At 41.4% G+C, this 20,889-nt stretch overlaps 1 protein-coding gene across 7 annotated transcripts in view; it reads left to right on the top strand.

The window, feature by feature from the left end:
* Positions 1-20,889, top strand: part of LOC132824846 (N-acetyltransferase 8-like) — a 78,940-nt gene that overhangs the window by 21,820 nt on the left and 36,231 nt on the right. For 3 of the 7 annotated variants that reach the window (XR_009645713.1, XR_009645717.1, XR_009645715.1), the window contains exon 3: positions 5,518-5,596. The exons of 1 other annotated variant lie outside the window; for it this stretch is intronic. Coding sequence is in view for 3 of the 6 variants with exons in the window: in XM_060839625.1 (XP_060695608.1) it covers positions 5,590-6,267 (678 nt within the window). In the remaining 3 variants the exon portion in view is untranslated. Of the gene's footprint in view, positions 1-4,992; positions 5,116-5,517; positions 8,036-20,889 lie in introns of those variants that run through there. 3 more of the 7 variants (XM_060839625.1, XM_060839628.1, XM_060839626.1) reach the window with 2 other exon arrangements.

The following is a 20,889-nucleotide window of genomic DNA, read 5'->3' as shown; positions in this document are numbered from 1 at the left end:
AGCAGTGCTAACCACTGTGCCACCATGCCGCCCACTTCTGAACAGTTTGATTAGAAAAATAGGTTAAGTAAACAAATCAGCTGTAGTTATTCAGTTTAACATGAGCAGCCATGTCAACAATTTGTTCAGCATGCATAAAGTAGTCATTTTAGTTCTGACAGCAAAACCTACTGACATACAAACATGCTTTTACATTTCATTTTTTTTCTAGCATAGCAGTGCTTCTCAAAATTTATTTCCCACTATGATGCCCATTTTAAGACTTGAATGTTTTCACAACACCTTGTTGAGTAGTTGGGTTGGGAAGAGAAGACCTATGAGAGCAGGAGAAAGGTATCAGGTGTTGGAACTCATGGCCCCAAAATTTCAGCTGTCAGTTTTCCCAACAAGTTTGCTCGCTGAATTGGAAGGTTTGTTTTCAGACATTTCGTCACTATATTAGGTAGCATCATCAGTGAGCCTCCAGTGAAGCACTGGTGTTACAGTCGACTTTCTATTTATGTGTTTAGGTTTTCTTGGGTTGGTGATGATGTTTAATTTTCTTTTTCTCGGTGTGATAGATGGGATCCAAATCGATGTGTTTGTTGGAAGAGTTCTGGTTGGAATGCCATTAGTGTATTGAGCCCTTAGGTGTTAGCAAGTTTTGAGAAGACTTACAGCTCAGGTTGAGGTTCTGGATGTAAGTTTGCTCACTGAACTGGAAGGTTTGTTTTCAGACATTTCATCACCACAGTAGGTAGCATCATCAGTGAGCTTCCAATGAAGTACTGATGTTGTGACCTACATGTCTTCAAATACCTAAATGTCTTAAATACAAACCTCCCCTTAACATCCCACTAGCCAAAAGAATAGCAGAGAAAAATGTCCGCAGAATGCTCAACCAAATGATTAACGATGCCCACAACAGACTCCATAAATATATCCGGGAAATTTTGCGACAAAAATACTTTACTAACTAATGTGACAGACTGAATGAGCAGGCCTGATACACAATGAGCCATAGGCATTAGACATCGGCAAACACAGGGAAAAAAAACTAGACCTGCAGGAACAAGTAGACAAACTCACAAAGTAACAACACAGAAGCATAGATAAAAAAATTTACCTGGTTGGCCCTTAACAGACATTGAAAAAGGATTAAATTACAACTTCCGTGATGAGAACAAGACTGTGGAAAGGATACGGAAGCTATAGACTGTGGGGAAATAGATAATGACATCTTGCAAAATGTCCATTTTATAGAGGAAGTGCTGGATGTCTTGAAACGGGTAAAGGTGGATAAATCCCCAAGACCTGATCAGGTGTACCCGAGAACTCTATGGGAAACTAAAGAAGTGATTGCTGGGCCTCGCTGAGATATTTGTATCATTGATAGTCACAGGTGAGGTGCCAGAAGACTGGAGGTTGGCTAACATGGTGCCACTGCTTAAGGGTGGTAAGGACAAGCCAGGGAAGTATAGACCAGTGAGCCTGACGTCGGTGATGGGCAAGTTGTTGGAGAATATCCTGAGAGACAGGATGTACATATATTTGGAAATGCAAGGACTGATTAGGGATAGTCTGCATGGCTTTGTGTGTGGGAAATCATGTTTCACAAATTTGATTGAGGATTTTGAGGAAGTAACAAAGAGGATTGATGAGGGCAGAGCGGTAGTTGTGATCTATATGGACTTCAGTAAGGCGTTCGACAAGGTTCCCCATGGGAGACTGATTAGCAAGGTTAGATCTCACGGAATACAGGGAGAACTAGCCATTTGGATACAGAACTGGCTCAAAGGTAGAAGACAGAGGGTGATGGTGGAGGGTTGTTTTTCAGACTGGAGGTCTGTAACCAGTGGAGTGCCACAAGGATCGGCGTCGGGTCCTTTACTTTTTGTCATTTACATAAATGATTTGGATGCAAGTATTTGAGGTACAGTTAGTAAATTTGCAGATGACACCAAAATTGGAGGTGTAGTGGACAGCAAAGAGGGTTACCTCAGATTACAACGGGATCTTGACCAGATGGAGTTTAATTCAGATAAATGCGAGGCGCTGCATTTTGGGAAAGCAAATCTTAGCAGGACTTATACACTTTAATGGTAAGGTCCTAGGGAGTGTTGCTGAATAAAGAGACCTTGGAGTGCAGGTTCATAGCTCCTTGAAAGTGGTGTCGCAGGTAGGTAGGATAGTGAAGAAGGCGTGTGGTATGCTTTTCTTTATTGGTCAGAGTATTGAGTACAGGAGTTGGGAGGTCATGTTGCGGCTGTACAGGACATTGGTTAGGCCACTGTTGCAATATTGCATGCATTTCTGGTCTCCTTCCTATTGGAAAGATGTTGTGAAACTTGAAAGGGTTCAGAAAAGATTTACAAGGATATTGTCAGGGTTGGAGGATTTGAGCTAAAGGGAGAGGCTGAACAGGCTGGGGTTGTTTTCCCTGGAGCATCAGAGGCTGAGGGGTGACCTTATAGAGGTTTACAAAATTATGAGGGGCATGGATAGGATAAATAGGCAAAGTCTTTTCCCTGGGGTCGGGGAGTGCAGAACTAGAGGACATAGGTTTAGGGTGGGAGGGGAAAGATGATAAAAGAGACCTAAAGGGCAAAGTTTTCACACACAGGGTGGTACGGGTATGGAATGAGCTGACAGAGGAAGTGGTGGAGGCTGATACAATTGCAACATTTAAGAGGCATGTGGATGGGTATTATGAATAGGAAGGGTTTGGAGGGATATGGGCCAGGTGCTGGCCGTGGGCCTAGATTGGGTTGGGATATCTAGTTGGCAGGGATGGGTTGGACCGAAGGGTCTGTTTTCATGACATACATCTCTGTGCCCATATAAAGGCAATATGCAAAACAAATGTCATTTACAAAATACCTTGCAAGAACTGCAACAAACACTACATTGGACAAACAGACAGAAAACTATCCACCAGCATACATGAACATAACTAACCACAAAAAGACATGACCCACCATCACTGGTATTTTTACATACAGATGAGGAAGGATACCACTTTGACAAGCAAACAGAGAGACATGCAAGAATTCCTAGAAGCGTGACATTCCAACCATACCTTTATCAACAAACTTATTCATTTGGATCCTATCTATCACCTTCTGAGAAAAAGAACAGGAAATGGCATCACCAACCCAAGAAAACTTACAGCCTACTTTCTATTTATGTGTTTAACACCAGTGCTTTGCTGGAGGCTCACTGATGATGTTACCCAGTATGGTGACAGAAAATCTGAAAATGCACCTTCCAACTCAGTGAGTAAACTTACAACCAGTACCTCCACCTGAGCTATAAGTCTTCTCAAACCTCGCTAACATCTGGGGGTGCAGTATGCTAATGGCATTCCTTACCTAGTATGGTGACGAAATGTTTGAAAACGAACCTTCCAGGTCAGTGAGCAAACATACGTCCAGATTGTCAACCTGAGCTATAAGTTTTCTCAAACTTGCTAATATCTAGAGGCACAATACACTAATGGCATTCCAACCAGAATTTCTTCAACAAACACATCGATTTGGATCCCATCTATCACCCCCTGAGAAAAAGAACAGGAAATGACATCACCAACCTAAGAAAATCTAAACACACAAATAGAAAGCAGGCTGTAACACCAGTGCTTCACTGGAGGCTCACTGATGATGTTACTTAATATAGTGACGAAATGTCTGAAAACAAACCTTCCAACTCACTGAGCAAACTTACATCCAGAACCTCCACCTGAGCTATACATCTTCTCCAAACTCACTATTTCAGAAAATGTCAGCCCTTAATTTATCAGAAAGACTATATTCAAACAAACAGATTCTAAAAGAAAAAAACAAACCAGGTTCCAGTATGTAACAAGAACTACTGTTTGTTACAATAAGTTCATTCTAATCATAGTTAAATAGCTGTGAGCTACTAACTTGTAACTCTACTAGTTAAAACTTGAACCTCCTTTTAAAATACCTATATACACATACATCTAGACAGAGACAACCAAGAAAACATTGGTTTCATGGATGGAAGAATGAAAATAAGAATGGTAAATCAATAGGACCAATCCACAGGAGAAAAATACCACACTTTTGTACAAAATGGAAAATGTAATGGGAACATACACAGCAAAATTCAAAATTATTATCCAATCAATTCATCCAGTTGCATTCAGCCTTTTTAATCTAACCAGTGAGTACGATTCTATTTTGTGATGCACTGCCAAAAATCTGCTGGGTAGAATGTATATAGAATCCCTAGTGTGGAAACAGGCCCTTTGGGCCAACAAGTCCACACTGACCCTCTGAAGAGTAACCCATCCTGACCCATTCCCCTACCCTACTACTCTACATTTACCCCTTACTAATGCACCTCTTGTACATGCCCTTGAACATTATGGGCAATTTAGTATGGCTAGTTCATCTAACCTGCACATCTTTGGACTGTGGGAGGAAACCGGAGCACCCGGAGGAAACCCATGCAGGGAAAGGGAGAATGAGCAAACTCCATACAGACAGTCGCCCAAGGCTGGAATCGGACCCAGGTCCCTGGTGCTGTGAGGCAGCAGTGCGAACCACTGTACTGCCCACAGTGAATGTTTTCATTCATTTCCAGTTGATAATTTAGACTGTCTTGTGGACCCCACCACCAAGGATATATTTGCCTCCCCTCCCCTATCAGCGTTCCGTAAGGACCACTCCCTTCGTGACTCCCTCGTCAGATCCACACCCCCCACCAACCCAACCTCCACCCCCGGCACCTTCCCCTGCAACCGCAGGAAATGTAAAACTTGCGCCCACACCTCCACACTCACTTCCCTCCAAGGCCCCAAGGGATCCTTCCATATCCGCCACAAGTTCACCTGTACCTCCACACATATCATCTATTGCATCCGCTGCACCCGATGTGGCCTCCTCTATATTGGTGAGACAGGCCGCTTACTTGCGGAACGCTTCAGAGAACACCTCTGGGCCGCCCGAACCAACCAACCCAATCACCCCGTGGCTCAACACTTTAACTCTCCCTCCCACTCCACCGAGGACATGCAGGTCCTTGGACTCCTCCACCGGCAGAACACAACAACACGACGGCTGGAGGAGGAGCGCCTCATCTTCCGCCTGGGAACCTTCCAACCACAAGGTATGAATTCAGATTTCTCCAGTTTCCTCATTTCCCCTCCCCCCACCTTGTCTCAGTCGGTTCCCTCAACTCAGCACCGCCCTCCTAACCTGCAATCCTCTTCCTGACCTCTCCGCCCCCACCCCACTCCGGCCTATCACCCTCACCTTGACCTCCTTCCACCTATCCCACCTCCATCGCCCCTCCCCCTAGTCCCTCCTCCCTACCTTTTATCTTAGCCTGCTTGGCTCTCTCTCTCTTATTCCTGATGAAGGGCTTATGCTCGAAACGTCGAATTCTCTATTCCTGAGATGCTGCCTGGCCTGCTGTGCTTTGACCAGCAACACATTTGCAGCTGTGATGTTCCTTGATTTACTACCTATCTACAATCAGTGACTACCTCTGCTGTGTTTCCTTTTTCAGATTTGTGATTTCAAGATCCCATTTACAGTTGAAATGGCTGAGCATAGGACATTTGGTGCAAAGTGAACAAGAATGGTTGATTGTGGACCTTCATTCACCATCCGTTTATACCAAGCAGGCGATTACCAAAATGTCAGAAGAATTGTTGCCAGTGGGACAATGGAGTTGGTGGTGGTGGCATTCAAACAGGCCATTCGTTCACTGTCTAATGTCTGCCTGCTTTTTGCCAGTGGTCAGCTGGTTTATGTCCTCACTGGCTCACTGGCATGCACTAGTTTGATGTGCTTTGTACTCCTGACTTTCATGTACCTGGCGTGCAGACAGGTCTATGCCAGCTACCTTAGGGAGAGGATGGAAACAGATATGGCAGATATAGAGGGACATTACCTGAAACCACCTGGAGCTGGCTTCTGGGTAGCAGTGGAGGAACAGGGCAACAGAGTGGTCGGTACAGTGGGAGTTAAGATGGAGCCTGGGTATCCATACTCTTGCCAGCTGTTCCGACTTTTTGTAGATCAGCGTTTCCGTCGGCACGGACTAGGCAGGAGGCTGACCCAAAAGGTCCTGGATTTTGCTAAGGGCTATGGTTACAGAGTCTGCCTCTTGAAGACCACTAGTGTCCAAGAACCAGCCATTCATATGTACCAGAAAATGGGCTTTCATATTCAAAGTTCCAGCCCTGTACCAGGTCCTGCACTTCTGACCTTGATATCCAAAATTTCAGGGTATGATTTGGAAAAGAATCTGTGATTGGCATCCTTGAATCAGTTGAACTGGCATCCATCTCTATCCATCAACACAGCTCAATACATAATAAGTAAGGCATTTAGGAGCACACGGATATTATTTAACTCATCAAGCCCATGTTATCATTCAGTGTGATAATGGTTGATTCTCTATCACAATGCCATACTCCACTATCTCCCTATGCCTCTTGACATCTTTAGTCTCCAATAATCTCTTTTTTAAAAATATATCCAATTACACAGGCACCTGTGGTAGAAAATTCCACAAATTCACCAGCCTTAGAGTGGAAAAATATGCCTCTCATCTCAGTTCAAAATGGCCTATCCTTTGTCCTGAGACAATTCTGGACCATCACATCCACTTCCCCTCCTCACCTCATGCCAAGGAGAATGTCCCCACATCTATTAAACCTGATCAAAGATCTTACACATTTCAATAAGATTCCCTGTCATTCATCTAAGCTTCTGTGGGTACAGACACAGTTGAGCCAATCTATTCTCATACAAAAAACTGATCTCCCAGAAATCAATCTGGTGGACATTCACCATGATACCTCTATGGAAAGTATATAGTTTAAAGTCTGGTTGAAGATTTGTAGCTCGGGTGTCCGTTGTTGTAGTTCTGTTCGCCGAGCTGGAAGTTTTTGCTGCAAACGTTTCGTTCCCTGGCTAGGGAACATCGTCAGTGCTATTGGAGCCTCCTGTGAAGCGCTGCTTTGATGTTTCTTCCGGTATTTATAGTGGTTTGTTCTTGCCGCTTCCGGGTGTCAGTTTCAGCTGTAGTAGTTTGTATGTGGGGTCCAGGTCGATGTGTCTGTTGATGGATGTTCTTGATAATGCATTGATTATTTTGGTTGTGTAATTGTTGTTATAATAGAGAGCAAAGTGACATTAGTGTCCCACAAACAGAAGTGTGATATTGATCAAATCCATTTTTCCAGCAATATTGATTTGGTCGAGCACCAGGAGTAACTGCCCTACGTTCCTTCAGTTAATGTCATGAGTTCTCTTACATCCACCTGAGAAATCATTGAGGGCCTCATCTCATGATTGGGATCACTTCCATTTCCTACGACAGTTATGCTTGTTGGACAAGCTTCAATTTGCATTAAATTATAGGCTGTTTTACACCCTCCTGTAAACAAGCATCGATGAACTAATTTCACATCTGAATATCAGAACCAGCAGAGAGATAGTTATTCATGTACATTTTAGTTGCCAAAGGTGAAAGATCTACTTGCTAAGCTGGTGCAAAGTTTTTGTAAGATTTTATCTAACTATATATAATGTTTTCAAATCATCAGTTACATTCAAACCTCCAAAGTGAATTACAAAATAAGAGTTTTTTCTTTTCTGAACTGAACTATAAATTTAATTATTTTTATTAATTTTCATTAATTAGCACTTCTTTGTTTAGTGGAAGTTAAATGCACAATTGTGTAGACAATGCAAAGTGTGTTCCAATAATGCTCGAGCTGGATGTCAAATTCAGTGAATTACTATGGCTGCTTTGTATTAAGCATACAATTGTGCCATGCACACTGAGCACCATCAAATCTCTCATGAACTACAGTTCATGGTGGATAGATTTGTTCAAATGATCCTCACTCAAATCAGTTGGAAGAAGTTAAACAAAAATCAGGCACCTGAACTTTTATAAAACTTCTTCCAGGAGTTTTGTTTAAAGTCATTGGTGTGGTATTAAAGAATATCAAGGCCTATTAGCAAATATTTGAGTTTGAGTTAAAATAAAGCACACATTTAGTCTCCAAGACCATTGGTTTGATTTATTTTTTTGAAAAACAGCCTTCAATAAAGTGTTATGTACTGTGACTAATTTTGAATCACTTCTGAAAACACCATTTTCTTCACATTATCCAAATTTATTTGGACAGGATTTTCACTCAGTAATCTTTAACTAATCATGTTTGCCTATGTACCCTTGTATAAAGATGCAACCTGAAATATTAACTTATGATGTCATTGGCTGTGTATACATCTGTAATTTTGGAATTTTTGAAGAGAACTCCACAATACAAAGGCAACTTCAGCTGGGAAACATGTTGCATTTGTAAAGAACAAGCTGCTTGACTGGAGTCATTGGAAGCAATTTTCTGCTCTCTGGAGCAGTCTGGGCAACGGAAAGAAAGTTGGGAATATACATCAATGAAAATGTTGCAGTCTCAACACAAGAAAAGGTTTGCTGATTTTTTTCCCCAATAAGCTTTAAACAGTGACTGAAGAATCTCACTATTGAGCACTTGATAAGTTCAGATGACTCCGCTTTCAAATATCTAGAGCGATACAGCACAGCCAAACCTTTCAGTCCAACTTGTTCATGCCAACCAAGTTTCCCAAATTGAATTAGTCCCAATTTGCTGCATTTGGCCCATATTCCTGTAAACATTTCCTATTCATCTATGTGTCCAAATGTCTTTTAAATTGTCTAACACTTCCTCAGGCAGTTCTTTGCATATTTAACAGGTCCTACTCAGTGTAAAGGGAAAGCAGAAATCAGAGAGACAAGGCACCAATATCACATGTGGACAACATTAAAGTGTACAGTTCCTCACCTGCAATCATCAATGTTATGGTTCAAGGCTCCTCGACTGCTGAGACTATTTGACGTCTAGGAGCTGATTGTCAGAGACATGAGCAATGCTTCATGATTACAATTAGTTCATCCTTGGGATGTCTGAAGGGGTTCACATCTCTCACATGAGAGCAACCTCAACCAAATGGCAATAAAGACAGTAGAACAGGCATTTGAAGAGTGCAAGTGCATAGACATTTAGAAAAATGCAAGGTTTTTTACTGTTGTGTCACTATGTCACATATGTTCCCTCAGTAAGTTTTCTGCTTTCCTTTCCTCCCACGATGCTGAGTGCAGTCACACTGTCTGCAGCCAGGTTAGAGGGAGCCAGGGTAGAGATGACACTGTTGCCCTGGAAGATTTTGGTACTCATCCCCAGAGGCATTTGGAGTCTAGAGGGCCCAGATCTGATGGCAAGATCCTGTTTACATGCAATTTCAGCTCCACAGCTGGAAACTCTGGAAGCTTTGGCATTGCAGGCAAGGGGGCATCGAGGATCTGTGCACCTCTGTAATCACCATGAAGAATACTTCTGGGAGCTCTATGTGTTGCTGGTCCTCCCTCTGAGTGCTTACAGGCACTACCCTGTCTCCTTGAGAGGCATGCAATCAAGATCCCTCTCTCACTTTGCAAGTGACACTGAGCACCTACAACTAGAATGTTGCAGGATCTGACCAGCTGTGTATTCACCAAACACTCAGTGTGCTGGACCTGGGTCTCCATGATGGTCACTGACCTGTTCATGGAGATAGCCAGATGAATGAATCCTGAAATCATGTGGTACAGCTAATGTTGGTGGACTTTTCCATCCTTTGATCATGTTTACTTGCTGCCTCTGACAGACTTCCGTGCTGTTCTTGTGCCTGTCTGCGCATTTTGACAAAGCCATTAATGGTCAAGACCAAGGGTCATCTGCCTGGGACTGAGCAGTCCTCTGAGTGTCAAATGGTGGTGCGGTAGATGGGCTGGTGGAAAGGTGGTGCCCCAGGATCACTGCCTACCTACTACCTATCATGAGAAGCTTCACTGCATAACACTTGGATATCTGGACCAATATGAAGCATTAAGAGCCACCTAACCTCAGCAACATGCACAATTACTGTCCTTGCTCACCAATTGTTGCTTTCCCCCAAAATATCAAGAGCATCTCTAAAATAAAGATACTTGAGTGTTTAACATCTGAAGATAACACATATGCACACAAACATATGGATAAGAAAACATTCATTCAGCAACATAAAAGATCTAGGAGCACAGAAATAACCCGATCCACATATACTTTGGACAGAACAGGGGCTGTTTGCCATTGTAACCGACAGTACACAGTGAAACAGTGCACCTAGCTCATTTGTTGAATCATAGAATCACTACAGTGTGGAGGGAGGCGATTCGGTCCATCGAGTCCCCATCGACCCTCTGAAGAGCTTCCCACACATACCCACCCATCTATGCTATCCTTTTAACCATGCATATCCCAAAGCTAACCCACCTAACCTGCACACTCCTGGCCACTATGGGCAATTTAGCCTGGCCAAATCACCTAACTTGCACATGTTTGGACATCATTTATCTTGCAGTTGGCTTCAGTTAAGTTCTGAGTGGCCTCTCATACACCACAGTTATAGCTTCATCCCAGATGTCCCTCCTGGTCAATGCCCTTGTCCTCATCTTGTTCCTCTAAGGGCTATGCTTCGATTCCCCCATTTCTTTTGTATCCAGGCCATCGTCACCTTTGGCTTCAGTTGTGAAGAATGATGCAGAATACCTTTTCTAGGCTACACCACCTCAGCAGTCCAAACATCAAAAATCATCTTAAGGTGTATGGTCTGTGGTAGAAGCATGGAAAGCATTATGTCTTCACTCTTCCTCTATCTGAGTGTTCTCTAAGGGTGTAACCAGCCATGCAAGGGTAACTCTTTCTTTCAGCTGTGGATCTTGTATGGTCTGAGGATCTTGGAAGAAGGTAAGAACCTGAGAGTTCTCTGGTATGACATGTCATGCAACTTCCAGGATATTTGGTATGTACCTCCAAAATTTAACACCGATAGTCCCAGCCTTGGTGCATTGGAAGCTTATTAACGCCACTCCCATGCCCTCAGACAATCACTATGAAGTGTCACATTATGCCCTGACACAGAGTGCTGTGGATGTTCATAAGGAAGCCAATTTCATGCTTCCATTAGGGTCTCTGAGCTATTTAACCTTATTCAGATGTCTGTTGCAGAACCAAAGTGCTAATTCTTATCTGGGGGAGTGAGCATTAGGTACTGGTCCAATACGATAAAATCCCCTCCAAAGAAAGCTCACTTTAACATTTCAGACCATGTCCTTGCATACTTACAGTTAGGTATGCAGTATGGCAGCTCTGAGACATTGCCTTCCAGTGTTAGATCTGAGAAGTGATGCCATTATACAAACACAGGTGAGACTTTTAAGTTTCCCTCTGTGCAGATTTGTTTATCTGACATGACAAAATGGTGATAGATGCAAACTTCTTAAGGCTATAATTTTTAATCTTCATTCTGACCTGCAGTAAATTTCAATTTGCTTCCAAATGAATGGCATTAATGAATCAGTGGTTGTTGGCAGACTCTCACTTTCTAAGAATTATTACCCTGCTCTCAAAGAGAAAACCACTAACTTAACTGTGACTGTTCTGCACGATATTGCATTTGTGATCTTGCAGTCAAGATGGCAAGCTTTCACCTTTGTGTCCTTCTGAGTATATCTCCACCTGAGATGAATGATGACACCATTTTAAAATTTTCTATTCTTGCATCCTCTGATTTTTCAGCCTCCCTAATTCTATTCATCCCATCAATGCAAATATTATTGATACCAATTTAAATTCCGAGTCCATGGTTTTGAAAATTTTCATGTCAGTGTTGGCCATTGACTCTCCTCACTTTGAGGTCACAGTGATTGTCACTTGTGAGAGCCCTCCAAACTGTTCTCCACTTTGTTCTCTAAAATCCCACCCCAAGGACAGACAGTGGCCACTCCTACATTTTCTTGTGAGGACATCCCAAGTGAGCAGGACACAGCCCGTGGTCAGATGTATCCACAGTAGCTATCCTCCTGGCATACCTACAATCCCTAGGTGGTTGTAGTTGACCTGTAGCACTGACTGTGGTCCCATTCCCAGACCACAAAGACAAGGATCCCTAGATTCTGGTCAGACCAAGCAGCTGACTGACAATGACAACCCACCACCCCCGGACTGGAATTGGATTAGCCTCTTGACTGAGTGAAGTGGTATCCCCAGACTGAAAGTAGCCCTTCTTCAGTCCATGAAGGACTGGTCTCCTTCGACTTTAAGACATGGCCATTTGGTTGAAACACATGCTGTGTTATTGCAGTGTAGGCCGCTCGCACATGCTGCAGGTGTGACATCAATGTATTCTGTGGTCAGCAACATGTCTAACCCTCATCTATTCAGCGCGACAAAGTGTGAAAAGTTATAAGCCTCTTCCTCTGCACTAAAACGCAATGCAAATAGAGTGGCTGGTGCACAGTGTTAGGACTGAGGAGCCATAACACTGAAGAGCAATGCAGAGCAGAGAGCCTGGCAACCTCGAAAAGTGTGCAAAGTGTGTGATACCAAGAAAGCAAGCTTAGAGCCATAAATTGCATCATATGTAGATACATCAGCTGTGTATGTTTGGTGAGGGGTGGATGGAGATAATGTCTATGAAGCAGACAGAGGGAAATGATGGTGACGCTCAGCTAGATGAAGGCTCAGAGGTAAACAGCACGCTGCAGCTGTTCCAAGTGACCACAATGAATTCACACTGGGAATGGGCAGTCTTGGGCAAAGAGGAGAGAATTGGGAACAGCATAGAAATAAGGCGGGTTTGGCTAATAATGCAGTTCGAATGCTGAGAAGTAAGGTCATCACCACTTAATTGTAACGTTGGAACTTGTCATTTAAACTTTAAGGGAAAACTGAAAAAGTAATTCTGGGAATCAGAATCTGACATTTCATTCTCATCCTGTTTTACTAGTGTTCTTGCTATTGCCCATGGCTGCAGAAAACTGCACCTTGTGGAAAGATGACTACACGCTTTCCCTACATTATATGAAAAAACGGCATAGTACTGCACTAAACTAATGCATTGAGCATTTTATCTTGCATATTAATTACTTTGATGTCATTACATAGACAGATTAGGATATCACCAAACTTCTGATATGTATTCATACATGCTGACATTCTGTCATACTCATTCTATATTCAAAAATTGAACTATCAGTACCTGGGAAACTAAAACATTGTAATACCTATTGCACCCAGAAGGTGGAACTGATGATCTGAAGACGAGAATGTAGCAGTGAATTGACAGTCTAAATTGCATTGCTAAATAGGAATACAGTTTATCATAAAATATGGGATTTGAGTTAATGTTTAAAAAATGGTGGAAAAAAAATAAATTATTGGCTATCTCCTGTGTTTCTCAGAAATCTTTTAGTTTAGAATACAAGTAAGCTGCTTTTTCCTGTAAAATATCTGATCTATATCAGATTTTAAACAAAATCATGTCTATGCATTAGATTTCTGAATTATTTCGGAAATAAAACAACTATTGGTTTATTATCAATCAAAACATATGGAAGAAAAGAAATAATTGACTATCTCCTGCGTTTCTCAGACATCTTTTAGTGTAAGAAACAGTCATTTCAATGGGGATTTAATTGTAACAAAATTAGTACCAAGACCATGTTAAATTTAAGATCTTAGAAGTAGCATTAGTGAAAAAATCTTGATAACCTTTTAACGTAACTTTGTTAATTAGGACTAATACTAATTATAAATAACTACAGTGTACCCCTCCACACAACATCACTGTATCATTGAAATTTCTCCCCTGCCTTCTTGAGCTTGAGTTTTCCTGTCACCTCTACATAAATTGGGTATTTAAAAGGGCAACTTCATTTACCTTACAATCTGTAGAACTGTGGGGCTTAATTGTTGTTGTTGTAAGCCAGTCATCCCAGTTCACGACATCACTCAAGAGTTCATCAAAGTAGTGTCCTGGCCTGAACCATCTCAATCTACTTCTTCAATGATTTTACCTCCATCAAGTGATCAGAAGTGAGGATGCTCGTTCATGATTGCACCACTCATGACACCTCAGATAATGAAGCAGTAACAAACTCAAACTTAATTGATATCGAAGTGTAATTTCCCTGAATTTCACTGAAAAGTAACAGCATTGTGGAGTCGTTTGAAACTCTGTTTTGTTGGGATTTTTTGTAATGTATTCTACAATTAGATAATGTGGTGATAGGGAACTGTATAGTCAGAGGCACAGATCGGTGTTTCTATGGCCACAAGTGAGACTCCAGGATGGTGTGTTGCCTCCCTGATGCCAGGGTCAAGGATGTCTCTGAGTGGGCACAGGACATTCTGAAAGGGGAGGATGAGCTGATGGAGGTCTTGGTCATATTGGTTACCAACAGCAGAAAGAGATGACATCCAGCAAATAGAATTTAGAGAGTTAGGTAGGGAATTGAAAAGCAGGGCCTCAAGGGTTGTAATTCAGGCTTACTCCCTTGCCATGTGCTAGTGAGGCCAGAAATAGGAAAATAATACAATTGAATGCATGGCTGAAGAGCTGGTGTAAGAGGCAGGTTTTCAGATAAGGAATCATTGGGATCTCTTCCAGGGAGGAACCTGTACCAGAAAGACAGACTACATCTAAACTGGAGGTGCACCAATAACCTGGCAAGGAAGTTTGGTAGCGCGACTAGGGAGGGTTTAAACCCCTGTGGCAGGGGTTGGGGGGATCCAGTGCAGTAGGCCAGCACATGGAGTGATTGAAAAGTTGGATGTTACATCAAGTAAATCTAATAAGAAGAACAGGCAGGATCAGGTTAATAATCTCAGGGGGACTGGCGGTCTGAGGAGGGCATTTATAATGAGGAGGTGTTGAATATCTTGCATTATATTAACGCAAGGAGTATCACAGGTAAAGTAGATGAGCTTAGAGCCCAGGTTAGAGCGTGGAACTATGATGTGGTAGCTGTTACAGAAAGTTGGTTGAAAGAAGGGCAGGACTGGCGCTCAACATTTCAGAGTTTAGATGTTTAAGGTGAGTAGAGAGTGATATAAAAAGGGTTGGGGAGTTGCATTACTTTTTAAGGAGGCTGTCACAACTGCACGAAGACAGAACATTTTGGAGGGTTTATCCAGCGAGACATGTGGGTAGAACTCAGGAATAAGAAAGGAGCAATCATTATAATGGGGTTATACTATAGGCCTCCCAATAGTCAGCAGGAGATGTAGACCCAGATATAGAGGTTGATCATGGAAAGATGTAAAAATAACAGGTTGTTATAGTGGCTTATTTTAACTTCCCCTGAGTTCCAGTGGCTTGGATGACACAGAATTTATTTCTAGCATTCAGGCGGGTTTCTTAAAACAATGTAGATAGTCCAACTGGGGAAGGGACTGCACTAACCCTTGTAATTGGGAATTTAGCAAATGAGTCGGTTGGTCAAGGTTTCAGTGTGAACATTTTTGGAACAGTGATCATAAATTCCTGAAGTTTTAAAATGGTCATGGATAAGGTAAGATTCATCCTCAGGTGAAAGTGTTAAATTGGGAAAAGGCTAACTAAAAAATTACACAGAAACTGCAGAAATTAGATTTTTTTATTCATTCACAAGATGAGAGCACACTGGCCTAGCCAGCATTTATTTCCCATCCTTAATTGTCCAGAGGGCAATTAAGATTCAACTAGATTGCTGTGAGGCTGGAGTCACATGTAGGCCAGATGAGGTAAGGATGGTGATTTCCTTCCCTAAAGGATATTAGCGAACCAGATGGGTTTATTTTGAAAATGGTTTCATGGTCATCATCAGACTCTTAATTCCAGATTTGTTTCAAATTAACATTCCACCATAGGCTGTGGTAGGATTGAAACCCAGGTGCCCAGAACATTACCCGAGTCTCTGGATTAACAGTCCAGCAATAATAGCTCTAAGGCCCTCATCTCCCCTTATTTGGAGAGCAGTTGTTTGATGGTAAATCCACATCTGATGTGTGGGAGTCTTTTAAAGGCCAGTTCAGGGCCAGCATGTTCTTGTAAGAATGAAGGATAAGAATTGCAAGATTCAGGCACACTTGAGGACATGAGATATTTTTGAAAGTTTAGTCAAAAAAAGAAAGGAAGTAAGGTTCAGGAATACAAACAAAGCTGGTAAGAACTTAAGCAAGGAATTAGAAGAGCTAAAAGGGGCCATGAAATGTCCTTGGCAAGTTAAGACCAGGAGAATTCCAAGACATTCTGTATGTATATTAGAAGTAAGATGGTAGCTAGGGAAAGAATAGGTCCACTCAAAGACAGAGGAGGGAATTTATGAAGAGGAGCTGTTGGATATCATGAAATTCCTTCAGATAGTTAAGTTCCCAGGGCCTGATAGGATCTATCCCAGGATACTGAGGAAGGCAAAGGAGGATATTGCTATGGCCTTAACAGAGATTTCTGTATCCTCTTCAACCACAGGTAAAGTCCCAGAAGACTGGAGAATAGCCAATAATCTTCCTTTGTTTAAGAAGGGCAACAGGGATAATCTAGGAAATTTTAGGCCGGTGAGCCTATAGTGTCAGGGAAATTATTGGACAGGATGTACTTGCATTTGGAAAATAATGACTTATTCAGAATGCATGACTTTGTGCAATGGAGGTCTTATCTCATAAATTTGGTTGAACTTTTTGAAGGAGTGATGAAGACGATTAATGAGGGTAGGGCAGTGGATGTTGTCTACATGAACTTTACTGAAGTATTTGCCAAGTTCCCTTATGGTAGGCTGGTCCAGAAGATAGGTCATATGGGATCCAGGATGAGTTGTTAAGTTGGATACAAAATTGGTTTGGCATAGGAGAGACAGGGTAGTTGTGAACAGGTGTTTTTCTGACTGGAGTTCTGTGACCAGTGTTTTCCACAAGGATCAATGCTGGGACTTTTGCTCTTTGTAATAATATAGAAATGATTTGGATGAAAATATATGTGGTCTGATTAGTAAGTTTGCAGATGACACAAAGAGTTATGCAGAGTGAAGAAGGCTGTTAAAGGATACAACAGGGTAGAGATCAGCCAGAAAGAAGGGCACAGAAGTGGTATAAAAAGGTAATCCAGTGAGATAATGTACTTTGGGAAGTCAAATGCAAGAGTAAAGTGTAGAGTAAATGGCGGGACCCTTAGGAACTACAGGGTATACAGGGGGACCTTGGGATGCCAGTCCATGGCTCATCAAAAGTGGCAACACAAGTGGATAAGGTAGCAAAGAAGGCATACAGCAGACTTGCCTTCATCAGTTGGGGCACTGAATTTAAAAGTTGGTGAGTCATGTTTCAGTTCTATAAAATGTTAGTGAGGTGAACTTTGGAATATTGTGTGCAGTTGTGGTCACCACACTATAGGAAGCATATGGGAGCTTTGGAGAGAGTCCAAAGATGTTCACCAGGATGTTGCCTGGGTGGAGTGTATCAGCTATCAGGAGAGGGTGGACCAACTTGGATTGTTTTTGTGAGAGGGTTGGAGGCTGAGAGCTGACCTGATAGAAGCCTATAAAATTATGAAAGGCACGGATCCAGTGGATAGTCAGAGTCCTTTTCCCAGGATGGAAATGTCACATACAAGGAGGCATAAATTTATAGTGAGAACAGGAAATTTTACAGATGATGTGCGAGGCAGGTTGTTTTTACAGAGTAATAGGTGACTGCAACGGAGATGATAGAAGCAGATATGATCGCAACATTCAAGAAGTATTTAGACACATGAACAGGCTGGGAATAGGGGGAGATGGACCTTGTGCTGGCAGATGGAATTAGATTAGAATGGCATCATGGTTGGCGCAGTCATAGTGAATGGAAGGATCTTTCCTTAAAATCCTTACAGTGCGGATGCAGGCCCTTCAGCCCAACAAGTCCACACTGACCCTCCGAAGAGTAACCCACCCAGACAGATTCCCCTTTGACTCTACATTTACCCCAGACTTATGCATCCAACCTACACATCCCTGAACACTATGGGATATTTAGCAAGACCAATCCACCCTAACTTGCACATCTTTTGCTTGTGGGAGGAAACCAGACCAGCTGGAGGAAACCCATGCAGACACAGGGAGAATGTGCAAACTCCACACAGACAGTCGCCCAAGGCTGGAATTGAACTCAGGTCCCTGGCACTGTGAGGCATCAATGCTGACCACTGAGTCACCGTGCTGTCCCATCTTTATGCTGTACATTCTATGTCCTATGACTTGTTTTATTTTCAACTTTATTGTAATAAACTTTTGTTGTGAAAGAAACTCCAGCAACATGTGACGATGTGTCAGTGAATGTACACATTAACAATTTTCAAAAAGATGACCTATTAGGCCAGACTTATCTCTGGGATCTGACTTGTCCAGTAGTACCATAACTCAAGTTTACAGCAGTGGTTATGAATTCTGCTGCAATTTGGAGTTTCCAGCCTCAACACCTCTGCCTTTGAAAGGAAGATCGTCTTTGAAGATGCTTATCAAAACTTACTGTTTTGACTAAGCTTTTCATCAACCTAGCTGACATCTCCTGGTTTATTGGTTGGATATCTGGTTTTTGACTATTTTGAAATGACACAAGGCATTTTTCAAGATTAAAAGTTACATTAATGCACATGGTGATCTGTTCTCAATCTACACCAATTAAATGGGTGGATAGTTGAATCTTTTTTCCAATTAATGCACCCCTGAAATAAAACCATCCGTGGTGCTGGAAAGGTACAGTTGGATGTGGGAAACCTGGAATAACAACAGAGAATTCTACAAATTCTTAAAAGGTCTGGCAGTATTTATGAAAGATCATGGAGCTAGAAATTTAACTGTTGTCTCCACAGAGCCAGTCACATCTTCTGAGCAAATCCAACATTTTTGTCAAAATCTTTATATGAATTTCACCAAAATGAGGTGAAGACCAAACGGCTGGAGAAGAGTTATACCTACAGCTGGAAACAGCCACGTGCTCTTCAGCAAAAATAGTAATATTTAAGCAGATTGCATAACAGATAGTGATGACATGATATTGAAAGCTGTTTCTGAGATAGCCACTTCAAGAAAGGCAGCATGGGTAGCGAATAGGAAGCAGGTGGGGTCAGCAGAAAAAGTTGCTGAGCAGGAGGCTGACAATCAGTGGTGAGAGAAAACACATGTTTTGGCAGATTGGGTGACTGTCTTGTGGGCATTTGCAATTGTTCATCTTTGATGTCTAGACTTAGTGTTTCTGTTGGTCATCAGTAGTGCACTAGATTGTCAGTTTAAGGAGAATGTCCAAGTCCAGGAATTCTTATTCATTCATGGGCTGAAGGCCTCGTTGGCTAGGCCAGCATTTATTATCCATCCCTAATTACCTAGAGAGCAGTTAAGAGTCAACTACATTGCCGTGGGTCTGGAGTCACATGTAGACCAGACCAGATAAGGATGGCAGTTTCCTTCCCTAAAGGAAATTAGTGACCCAGATGGTTTTTTCTAATAATTGACAATGGTTTCATGGTCATCATTAGACTCTTCATTCCAGATTTCTTTTATTGAATTCAATTCTTACAGGGTGGAATTCAAACCCGGGTTCCCAGAACATTAGCTGAGTCTCTGGATTAACAGTTCAGTGATAATACCACTAGTATGTTGCCTCCTCATTACTTAGAGTTATTCTTCTAATCTTATTGGGAAGCAGGGAATGGTTGAGCCTTTTTCAAAAAGTGAGCTAAATTGGAACAATCACTCCTAGGAGACTATAGCTTTCCTATTATGGAAGAATGTCAGGAATGAGAATATCCAACAGTCCCCTTGCCTGCTTATGCCTATCTATTTGGGTCCCTCACAAAACTTATTATTTCCATGTTCCTCTTGTGATATATAAATTACTACTGTCAGGTTATATTATAGATATGTATATAGGTCTGTGAGAATGGGTTCTCCACTTTATTGAACAAAATTTAAAAAACTGAAATGCAACATTCATATATATAATTCCACACAGGAAACAGTGTGAGACATCTCCAGTATAGACACTGTTAAAATGAATGCAATTCAGTTATTTTTGTAGAGAAACATGGGAGATATTTTTAATTACAAAGTAAGGATCAACACAGTTTTAATTAATGACCTTCAACAAAATAAATTTTCATATTGCAATGAACCTATATTCACAGTTACAATACAATTCAATACGTCAAGTCCTTTGAAGAAAGAGCCAAAAATGAAAAATTAATATATTTTATTTCATATTATTGGTGCTCTTTGGTAAAGATGAAGATGTGCTCAATAACTGCATGATAAACAAACATATATGATCCACATTGTGGCTTCATTACCAGCTTGTTGTATATACTTAACACAAAACATGCCAATCAGATTTGTTCAGCCACATAAATGAACTCTGAACTTTTCTACTGGTATTTCAAGTTAAACAAAATACACCCTCCTGACCAAGCTGTGGGTGTGAATGAATATTTGTTTATTTGCTTGAAAAATAAATGCAATAAACCTATCAGAGTTAAATGAATATAATCAACATTCTGGCAAAAATGAAAAATAAATGCTCATTTCATCCTAACCAGAGATTAAAGCGAAGCAATATTGATATAGTCATTTACCAAGTACATGTATTTACTTCCCAATATTCTCTAAAGACATTCAGGTTCACTAGTTTGTACAGAGAGAAGGGTTGAGCTATGCATTATGTCATAGCTTATTGTCTTAAATAACAAATTTCATCTCATTTTAGAATTCATCGCCATAACTTCTGGGCACAAACAAAATAAGATTGACCTTATTTATTTGCAACAAATTTTGTTGCTATAAAAGAGTATAACTTCTTCCTTTTCTGCTATGTTCCAGACTTTTAAAACCGTAAGGTCTCAGATTAAGAAAATTGAGGTTTTAAAAATTGAAACACTATTTAAAATGCAAATGAGAATATAATAAGGTTATAATTAAGGATGTAATCTTCCCTCCACGTTTACTCTGCTTTATTGATTTTAATGGATCCAA

Source organism: Hemiscyllium ocellatum, chromosome 19 (genome assembly GCF_020745735.1).
Source record: "Hemiscyllium ocellatum isolate sHemOce1 chromosome 19, sHemOce1.pat.X.cur, whole genome shotgun sequence".
Lineage (NCBI taxonomy): Eukaryota > Metazoa > Chordata > Chondrichthyes > Orectolobiformes > Hemiscylliidae > Hemiscyllium > Hemiscyllium ocellatum.
This window is presented reverse-complemented; position numbering and strand designations above follow the sequence as displayed.